The sequence below is a fragment of the Trachemys scripta genome, chromosome 7 (assembly GCF_013100865.1).
Source record: "Trachemys scripta elegans isolate TJP31775 chromosome 7, CAS_Tse_1.0, whole genome shotgun sequence".
Lineage (NCBI taxonomy): Eukaryota > Metazoa > Chordata > Testudines > Emydidae > Trachemys > Trachemys scripta.
The window spans coordinates 24,645,065-24,656,189 of NC_048304.1; the positions used below are offsets into that span (position 1 = coordinate 24,645,065).

Consider the following 11,125-nt stretch of genomic DNA (forward strand, 5'->3'; position numbering starts at 1 on the left):
AAAGGTCAAGACTATAACAGGGTTCAAAAAAGAACTAGATAAATTCATGGAGGATAAGTCTCTCAGTGGCTGTTAGCCAGGATGGGCGAGGATGGTGTCCCTAGCCTCTGTTTGCCAGAAGCTGGGAATGGGAGACGGGATGGATCACTTGATGGTTACCTGTTTTGTTCGTTCCCTCTGGGGCACCTGGCATTGGCCACTGTCAGAAGATAGGATACTGGTCTAGATGGACCTTTGGGCTGACCCATATTGGCCGTTCTTATGTACAGCGATAGGCTCTTTTAAAAAATGCTTCCGTTTTTCAAAATGCAATTGGTAAGATCATCTTCCTGGCTTATGTTCCTGACCACATCATCGTTTTCTTTGAGTTCTTCCTCTAGTGCCCCAAGACATTACTTTTTGTCTTAACCCTGTAAGGCTCTTCACAACTTAGCCTCACCCTCTCTGTCTGACCTACTGTACCGTTGAGCCCTGCCTCTGCCTTCACTCTGCCAAAATTCTTAGCTTTTACTGCCCTTCTGATAACTTTTTCATTAAGCATCTTTGCCACACCACCCCTTATACATTTTTTTTTTAAATCTCTACTATAATTGTTACAACTAATACCTTTATCTTCTTTCACGCGTCCCCCTTAACGCTAACCTCTGCTGTGACGCCTCCAAAACCCTGCTTGCTGATCATGGATAGGCAGATGTTTTTCCTATCCCATACATTTAGACTTGGCCAGTCCTCACTGTACCTTTATCCTAATTTTAAAAAGAAAGGAACTAACCAAGCTGTGTTAATCCTCCTCGATGTTTATTTTCCTTGTATGTTATATCTCCATTTTTCTATCTTTTGGGAAGTCCTTCAGGACAGGTTTTGTCTCTAACATATGTTTGCACAGCACCCAACATAATCAGGTCCCAGTCCTGATGGTGGCCTTTGGGTGATACCATAATATAAATCTTTACAAATAATCTGTATAAACAGGAATAGATGGCTATATAGTACTCGTATACCTATCCATATGGGAAGTAAGAATCCCAAGGACAAAGAAGCTGTGTTATATTAACCCCTAAACTCATGAAGATCTAGCAAGAGTGATAATCATCATGAAACCCTTTAGTTCTCAATCACCTTTCCTTTCATTAGAATGGAAACTATTAGCCAAAGCATAATGGCAGGGGACATCAAATTGTTTTTAATAACCAACATTTCAAATAAAATAAGTCATTTAAATACAAGCATCTTTGTGTCTGAAGACTTCATAAGGATTTCAGAGCATAAGGCTTTTTGGTGTTTTATTTGAAGGGGGACAGAAACCTGTTTCAGATTAGTGATGTTTTTTAATCCGTGTTCCACTACATAACTTTCCTTCTCAAGCAGAATTAATAATTTTTCTGAAAGATTAAAACCTTCTAATTGATATTTATATCCCCCTCCTCCCCACAACAAAACTACTATACAATCTTGTGAAGTTGTGTAAGAGACTTAATGATGGAGGAAAAAGAAAGAATTGAATTGAGAATGTAATTTAAAATACAAATTTATTTGCATTGTTTTATTAAAGACACTTCTTGAAATCTCCAAACTTCAATGGCTGGTTCAGGACCCGGTGGAAGGAAATGACTCAGAAGTTGGAGGCCCTCCATTTAGAAGCGCTCTGTAATGAGGTAAGAAAAATATGATTTTTTGCTCTTAGTGATTTATAACACTTCTTTTTTTTTTTTTTTTTTTTTTTTTTTACATCAAAACTTTGCTCCATGTTTCAGAAGTGTTCTCTCCTCGCCACCTATCCACTGTAATCATTAAAAAGATTGAGATACTTGTCAGAACCTTTTATTTCAACTAAAAACATAAAAATAAAAGAAGTTGAATTGCAGTTTGAAACACTTACAAAAAAAAAAAAATCTCTGCAGCATTTGGAACCTAAAGGGTGTGCTAATGCTGGAGAGCTGGAAAATGAAATTGACCAGCCTGTGTTAGTCTTAAGATGACAAATGCATAACTAGTGAGAAGTAGTATATTGCAGTAATGTTCTAAATATACTAGAAGTTTTTCAAAAGTAAATTAATGGTATTGTTGAAAGTACTGTGTGTTTATGTATGTAAATATTTCAGCATTATGAATTTTTATCCTGAAAGGACTTGCTTTTCTGGAGTCAGAAACATACTGAAGTAGAAACAGTGGATCTTGTCTTAAAGCTAAAGAATAAACTGGTATGTAACTATAGTAAGTACAGATGAAATTTGTCACTTCATATTGTAGAGTGAGTGTGTTTTGTGTGTTTTATATCTACTTCAAATTGAACTGAATGTTCCTCACAAGATTTTGATAGCTCAGAAGATTGATGGTGATCATCCAGTCACTGATTCAAATATGGATGGCCCAGTTCAAAGTGCTGGTGGCTGAACAGCACTTAGATGGTTTAATTGATTGTTTCAGTCCTGTGCCTAGCTGACATCTCAAAACTCACTTTAACAGGACCCATGGCTTCCTGAGTGTCCCACTCATGGCCAGAGGTTGCCCTCCAGCGCCTTGCCTCTGTTTCCCTCTCTTCAGGACACCTGAAAAAACTGCACGCAGGCTTTTCTCTGAGTTTACATCACCCCTGCCTAGTGCTGGGTTAATAACAGAAACAGTTCAAAACAATCCTCAGGATCCCAAAATACAATCCATCACCACAACTCAGAAGTTAATACTTAGCTCTGGCATCTTCTGCCATAGCCAGAGCTCTTCTTCTGTCCCAGTCTGTTGTCCCATCTCTTCCAAGCTGGAGCTCAGCCTTCTGGCACTGATCTCTAAGCCCATACCCAATCAGTGGAGTCCCATTTCCGACTCACGGTCTCTGGCCTCCAAACTCTCCTGATTTCAGCATCTTTCCAGCAGGAGCCTTTCTCACGCCCTGCAGTGGCCTGGGATTTCTGCTGCTCTTTATAGGAAAATCACCTGATCTTGCTTGTGGCTTATTCAGTAATCAGTGTTGGCTAGCCCCAGGCCCTCCATACCTTGAGGGACAAGCCACCCAGTTACACTTACTGATGTTGGCAATCTAAGTAGAGATGTCAAAATTAAGGGCTCAGTCCTGCTCCCATTGAAGCCAATGAGTGTTTTGCCATTGACTCCAATAGGATCAAGACTGAGTCCTAAATGAACCTGGAAACCAAACTTCCCTTGGAAGTCTGTCCAAATCAAGGTTGAAATAAGCTGGTGGTATTGAGGGGAAGCTTGCATTCCCACTGTCCACGTACCTGTTCATTAGATGGAGGACTTCAGATCCATTAGTCTGATTTCTTTTATGAACATTACATTCACTTGCAGGTTTTTTTAATTGAAAAATGTGTTTAATTGTGCCTCCCTATAGTTCCAGGCTGACAGAGAACATCTACCCGTGAAACCTGACACTATGGAAAAGCTACAGATGCACATTGATGCAATTATACTAGCACTCCCAGATGACTTACAGGATATTCTGCTCAAAACTGGTACAACATGATTTCTATTAGGATTTTTATGCCACAAACAAACAACATATTCCAAAGCTTCACAGAAGAGACTGGCAGAGATCAATGGACTGGAGCTGTGAATGGTATACTAACACTTGACATTAGTAATAGTGGAAAAACAATTTTTAGCTTTTTATTTTAAAATAGAAACCTACAAGGGTTCCACTTAAATACTGATGGAACTAAAGAATTTCTTTGTTCATTATGTTTAAAACCAAGTGCTCTTATGAAAAACGTGTGGGTATATGAAATTATGAAACATGCAGGACCACAATGCAATGCTGGCATTGCAGAATGTTTTTTTAAATTAGTGCTGCTGTGCGCATTCATGTTAACTCAGGGGGAAGCAACATTCACATTGGCTTTGTAAAGAGACTATCCCATTTAAGGTAATATCTAATTGCTTTTAATGCCTTCTTTCTTTAGATAGTTTTTAAAATCAGATTAAAAATAACTGCCATGCTATTGTGACTTGGATGAAGTACATAATAGTTGAGGAATTTTGTTGGCAAATCATTGCTTACAAATTTTATGATTTATAGAACTGCTATTAGCAGAGACAAGTGAAAGCATTAAATAGGCCATTAATCTTTTTACTTTTTTACTCTTTTTCCCCCCCCTCCTCCCCCCAACGATTATATTACATCTGCCTCTGGACAGAAAAGAAGGCATCTCTTAAATATATCCCAAGAAAGAGAAACTGGTATATTTTCCTTTAACTTTGTCCATTTAAGGTCAGATAATGGGTAATTGTCTTCACAGGCCTTAATTAATGCTAACCCCAGATTAGTTGTATTTTTATCATTGAACAATTAAAATGATTTTAAAGCTGAACTGCTGAAATTCAGGATTTAAGTTTCCATTAATCAGGCTTAACTATATAGTCTTCATCACAAAATATACGGTGTTGCTTACTAAATATACCAAGTTTAATGTTCCTGTTGCTCATCCTGTAATAGATGTCAGTAGTGCGAGCTGGCACAGAATCCACTGTAGTTGAGGATCATTGTAGTAGTAACCTTAAAGTGCGCTTCTCTCTCCTGCCAGGAAATGATTGTGTTAGACTGTTTTTTAGGAGGAGGAAATGAGGCAGGAGAGAGAAGACTATATTATTTTCAGCTGAAGGAATCTTGTGGATTGTAGAGACTATATCCAGAAGGAGTTGCAGCACAGTGAAGCTACTTAAAATACATGCATACAGTAAACATGCATAAATAACCATTTTTCATTCTATATTAAGCAACAAGAATTTGTTGCCACTAGATCACCTTAAACCAAGAAAACTAAGACTGGTATAAGAAGTGCACATTTGCTCTGCATGCAGAGAGTGACTTTGAGGATCCATTCCAAGCAGGATAAGATGAAGCCGTGATGTACAAATAAATACAGTACATACTTTATACTCTTAGATGACAAGTGGTTCACAATTATCAAAAGATTCTGCTTAATGTACTTTGGGTAGAATAAGAAGTCTTGTAACGTTGCAATCCTGCTATGGAAAAAATGCCTTTGTATGATAAATATTTCATACTATCTTTCTAAAAATGTCTTATTTAGGTATAAACTGTCACATTGTTATTTTTAAGAAAATATGTATTTTAATACTCTTACAGTTTATATAACATTCATGAACAGAAGTTAGTTTAACTAATTGTATCAAGACTGTCATTTAAATTATACCACTATGGCATTAATTAATCTCTAACTTGCAATTTGTTTTGCACAGCTGATGACTAGCATTTCTAACCCTGAAACTGAAAAGTGGCCATTACTCTGGTAAATTATCTTTCAATATTTAACTGAAGCACTGTATGATATCTTAGAACCGTGTAAACTGGCATCAATTATGTCAGCCTATTACCACTTGACTGAAAATATGTATTTTTGTAAAAGGAAATAAATGTCAATCTTTTGGAATGTTTATTTAGGTTACTTGTTCAGCAAATCAAATGTCCAAATTATCTCCTGCACTGAGGAACTGTTGCTGCTTTTCAGCACCCTACAGAGACTGTTCCTTATTTGCCCCTCTGCCAGAACCCTCATCATTTGTCTCACTATAACAGCAGGGAAGACACCTCCTTCCTTCCCCCCCTCCCCCACACACACACACTCAGCAGCAACCACCACTGGACTCCAAGGAGAATGAGGGTGTGTGATTGGGAGAAGACTCCAGGGGGATGGAGAGTAGATGAGAAAGGAAGGGAAAAACTCTGGACAAGGGAAGCAGAGAGAGGAAGGAAGGTGATGCAGTATAAGGAAATAAGTGGTGAAATAACAGTGAGTGGGGGGGGGCAAGATGTTTTGGAGGGACAGACAAGGGAAGAAGTCCTAAGGAGGAAGAGAAGGGGGAAAAAAGGAGCAGGAAAGAAGGGCAATGATCTCACAGAAGAAAGGTGAGATGATGCCAAATGCTTCTGCCTACTTTTCGCCCTCTGAAAATGCCTGGGGGAATTGAGGAGACAATCTGTTTGGGCCTTCTGCAAGCTAACAAATAGAAGCATCAGTGACAGATATGGAACTGCCCTGTGACAATTTATGAATACTGTATGTTGGCCTGGTTCCTGGGATGCTTACAGTATGAATGTATTGCTTTTAGTATAATAGGGGACTGTCTGGAAAAACAAGCAGGAAAGAAAAGAATGGCCCAATATAGCCACCTCTAAGCAAACAGTTAAAAGTTGTTAAGGGACAACACAAGAACTATTAGTTTTGATGATTTTGCCTCCATCTCCAGCCAACCTATAATAGTGGTTTTCACCAGGACAGGAAAAGGCCCACAAATACAAAAAGAACAAAGGAACTCTGGGAGGATTAAAAGGGGCACCCTCAAAAGAGAGGCAGCAGCAGTTCAGGGGAAACAGACAGATACACAGTCCACACTGGGGATGTACGAAGTTACACCTGCCTGGGTTACCATCAGGAGATGGTAAGATTTTTTTTAGATAAGATAGACATACATGTAGAATGTTTATCTTAAAATCCTTTTTCTCTAAAAGCTTTGTTGTTACTGCTAAAATAAAAATAACTTTGATTTTAAGGCTGTTTTGTCACTATATGCCTCTGGTCACAAACTCCTGAAGGGAAGAACCACAGGTCCCTGAACTCAGTTGGGCCTATAGGATAACAGTTGATACACAGGATACTGGACCCCAGGGCCCAGTCTAAGAGTGGGAGAGTTGTGCAATCCCACCTTGTGATAGGTAAAGGTACAAGGCTTAATGCCTGCAGGGGTGCACTCAGACCTGAAAGGAGACAGAGGTGCAGCTAGCTTTTTAATCATGACAGCAGCTATGGTCTGATCAGAAGAGAATGGACAAAGGAAGGTGTGAGTGTAACAGTTCCGTACGGTTCTGCTGTGCAACCCAATCTCTACCAGTTTTGAGACCCTGACCATTGATGATGTGTATTCAGATTTAATAAGTCATGAAGTCAAATAACTAACTCAGTTGAAGTTTTATTTAAGTAAAACAATCAAGCAATACTTATTACAGCACTATGCAGAATACAGAAAACAAAACGTATACCAAATCTGAGACTGGAGAAGTGAGGTAGTGTACTTGAGGTCACTTATGACAAACTCTTCAAAACTCACCTCTCATATACTGCTCAAAACAAAGAAAAATCCTTTATTATGCTTGATCGTATTTTGAATCAATAAGCCAGTAATATGTATAACCAATTTATCACTGTCAGGACCATTTGTAACCACAATAAGCTCTTAATACTCAGACATTAAGCTATACATTTATATTGTGCTGATACATTGATTATAGAATACACCTGCTATACCACGTGTCCTTTATCCATTTTGTAAAACAGTTACAGATCATTTATGAGCATCACTTATCAATTACACTGTTTTGTCCATTACAACATACATCTATAATAACAAGCATTTCTTTATAGACTGTGTTCACAGAAAATAAAATGAACTATTGACTATGGACTTCTACATTTCATGGTATATGATTTACATAATTGATAAACTAAAGACATCTGTCCAACCAGCCAATATTTTATCAATTACAAAACACATCTATAATCAAGTCATTATGATAGAAATCATCTGTTAAAGTAATTCCTGCTAAGCTTAAAGCATCTTTCGATTATTATCTTATTAATTGCAGAAAACATCTGCCTCATATAGGTTACAAGTGGTTCCTTTCTGGACTTTTCTTTAAGGGTCAAGAGTTGATTACAAAAGACACACAATCCATTATTTAACAACACACTAAAGTCTAGCTAAAATTCAGAATTATGGATAATGCACTAGGGCAGGGGTTCTCAAACTAGGGGTCGGGACCCCTCAGGGGGTCGCAAAGTTATTAGATGGGGGGGGGTCATAAGCTGTCAGCCTCCACCCCAAACCCTGCTTGTCTCCAGCATTTATAATGGTGTTAAATATATTAAAAGGTGCTTTCAATGTATAAGGGGGGTTGCACTCAGATGCTTGGTATGTGAAAGGGGTCACTAGTACAAAAGTCTGAGAACCCCTGCACTAGGGTCAGCTAAAGTTCCAAGTAAAACAGGGATAATAGAGTACAGGCCTACTAGGACAAAGATGTTTGTTTATTTAAAACAAAACCCTCTTAACAATGTAGCCAGCACCTTTGGTTAACACAACAGTTTCTGGGATTTCTGGTCAAGAAATTGAGTTTAATACAAACATAATAAAGGATTAATATTTACAATCCAATATAAACACACAAGCTTGCTTGACACTTCTCCCTTTAATGTTAATTTCCACCCACCCTACACTCTATTTTGGTAACTAGCAGTGGAGATTATTTCCTTGAATTCCAGTGCTTGGGAATGGGCAAGTCTCTGACTTCTCTGCAAAACTTAGGAGTGCCCCAGCTAGTGCAGGGACATGAGAGCCTTGGGGTCTGAAGAAGAGCAATTTTAGTGTTTCTTTGTTACTGTGCAAGGCATTTAACTCCCCTAAATTTAGCTGAGCATAAAGCTTTCATAAGATAAAAACTGAGTGATTTGAACAAGAGATGGCCATGGACTAAAACCTCAGATCTGTGCACTGTAAAACCCAGGAAATCTGGACCTGGACTTCGTTGGTTACTATCTCTACCTTGAACCAAAGCACCCACAGTACAGACAGCAGCCCACAGCAATAAATTAAAATAGATTTTTTGGTTTACAATTTTAAACTTTGAAAAAATTGTAATTGTTTTAACCTTTAAAAAAATTCTTTTACCTTTGTTGTTCAGAGCAGCATGATTTTCCATTTTTGCCATTTATATTTGGACTTTAAGCCATGTCTCCCATTAGCACCTTGAATCACTACTGCTGGAGCATGTTCCTGCTGTCCTTACTCAGGCAATATTTGTATTAACTTGCAAGGTGAAATTTATGTATTGGAATAATTTTTAAAATAAACTTTCTTCATTTGTTAACTTCTTGCTGCTACTTAGAAGCTCAATAAAGCTTGATTATTCCTCAAAGGTGTAAAATGTGCAACTACCCTATACTGTTTTTATTAGGGAATATCCACTATAGTTACCCATTAACTGAGCCTGTCATCAGACTGAGGTTCTTGATTTTTATCTGTGATTTTTTACAAAATTATTTTACCCCACAAGGCAGCTGTATACTATTTAAATATTCAAAAATGGTAGCTTTAAAATATTACATAATGGAGGAAATTCCTGGAAGATGAGCTCTAAAACTTAAAGGGTGAGATCCTGGACCAACTGAAGTCAATGCAAGTTTTGCCTTTGACTTCAGTGGGACCAGTATTTCATCCTAGATTTTCATCCTCCTATTTTAAATATATATATAACTAACGTCTCAACATGGCTAATATCATTTTGCAGTGTATTAACAGGAGTGTCATATGAAAGACACAGGAAGTAATTGTCCTGGTCTGTTCAGTACTGGTGAAACCTCAGTTGAAGCACTGACTATCTCTGCCCTTCAGGCTGGGTATCCTCACGCTGTGACCCGACTTCCTACCCCACTGTGAGTGCGTGGGTGACTATCTCCCCCCCCCCCACCCTCCACTAGGTCTGTGCCTTCTCCCAACCAACTCCCTGCCTTTCTGCATGGGTATGGGGCTAGTGGAAAACTGAACGGGCTCAAGTGAATGAGCTTTTGGGGAGGGCGGTGGGACCAAATGTCTCTGAAAGCCACTAGTGTGAGCAGATCTATGTCCCAGTTGAGTTGAGTTACGAGTTTTAGGTTTCAAGGATTCCTAGAAGTAAAGTCTTATCCAGGACATAAAGCAGCCAGAAGAATGGCTGGCCAGCACAGATGCAGCAGGTGGTGGGGGAATGGGGTCAGAGTATGGGAAAGTGAGGGTGCTCAAAGAGATGGAATTGAGGGTGGTGGGGCAGTGACATTGCTCAGAGGTTGGGGGGAGGAGGTGGGAAGCAAGGGAGTTCCAGGACATGGGCAATTCAGAAGTTCAAAAACACGACAGTCATTTCCCCATGATTTCTCCTTTGTACCTTTATAAGGCCCAAGGTAGGAGGCTGCATCTGGGATTCAACAAGGAAGGGTTGAGGATGAGCATCTGCATAATTGTCCTGGAATTTCCCTTTAGAAGTTGGGAAGGTGGTCACCCAAGAGACAGGAGAATAAAGGCTGAGCAGAGATGCATGAGAAGAAATGGGGGGGGGGAAACACATGCAGTTGGCCAAATGGCAGGACAAACCTAGAAAATCTGAGTGCAAAGCACAGAGAACCTGGAAAGGGTGAAAAATATGGAAAGAGACCCCATTCCCTTTAGTCCTCTTTGTATGTGGAAAGATCACTGACAACTCAGGAACGTTGGAGGAATCCTGACTGGAGATCAGAGGACCTAACACAATTAAGTGGCAACTGGGGGAGCAAGACCCTGGAGTGGGGGAAAGAGTCTGGGAGATCACAGGACTTTGTGGGCATGCGGGGAGTCTGAGAATAAAAGGAGCTCAGAGGATAAGAGATTATGAGACTGGAGGAGAGGAGCAAGGTAGACACAAAATGAAGCAGGGTAGAAAGATGTGTTGGGGGGGGAGAGATTCATCAAGACGTAGGAAAAGTGCAGAATAGGCAGGGTTGGCATAAGACTTGCTGGGGCAGGGCAGAAACTAAGGAGGGGGCCTCCCACCCTGCCTCCTTTAACCTGCTCACACATCTGCAATGTTTCTAAAGCCCAAGCCCTGCCACCTGGGGCTGAAGCTGAAGCCCGAGCCCTGCTATCTGGGGCTGAAGCCAAAGCCTGAGCCCTGCTGCATGGGGCCCTCTGTGGTGTGGCATCCCATTGCCCTGCTTGCTAACCCCCTAACACTGGTGCTGAGATTAGGAAGAGAAAAAGAAATAAAATGATGTGCTATACAAACTTACTTTTAAAATTTTGTTCATTTTGAGTTTGATTTAATCGTTACTGAAGAGTCAAATGTATTTCATATACCTGCTGAGTAAATGTCTTGTTATATTACGGTCTTTTTACAACATAAAAAGGGAGCTCTAAGGACATGGACCTAGCTGCTGGGGAATATCTCAGCTGGAGTGTTCCCAAGGTGCCAAAAAGCCAGCGTAAAACCTCTCACATGTGGTATTGCCTCAGTGACTCTTAGAGACTATTGGCAGCCAAGTGTAAATTAGAGCAGTCCTTAGATTTTTCTTATTTGTCTTAGGGCCAA

General features: G+C 39.7%; 1 protein-coding gene across 4 annotated transcripts in view; it reads left to right on the forward strand.

The window, feature by feature from the left end:
* The window catches only part of DENND6A (DENN domain containing 6A), a 38,505-nt gene extending 33,096 nt beyond the window's left edge, over positions 1 to 5,409 (forward strand). For 3 of the 4 annotated variants that reach the window (XM_034776079.1, XM_034776080.1, XM_034776082.1), the window contains exons 18-20: positions 1,553 to 1,655; positions 2,127 to 2,201; positions 3,347 to 5,409. In XM_034776079.1, coding sequence (XP_034631970.1) covers positions 1,553 to 1,655; positions 2,127 to 2,201; positions 3,347 to 3,478 — 310 coding nt within the window. In that variant the 3' untranslated portion in view covers positions 3,479 to 5,409. Of the gene's footprint in view, positions 1 to 1,552; positions 1,656 to 2,126; positions 2,215 to 3,346 lie in introns of all 4 variants that reach the window. The other variant, XM_034776081.1, reaches the window with a different exon arrangement.
* The last annotated feature ends 5,716 nt before the right edge of the window (positions 5,410 to 11,125 follow it).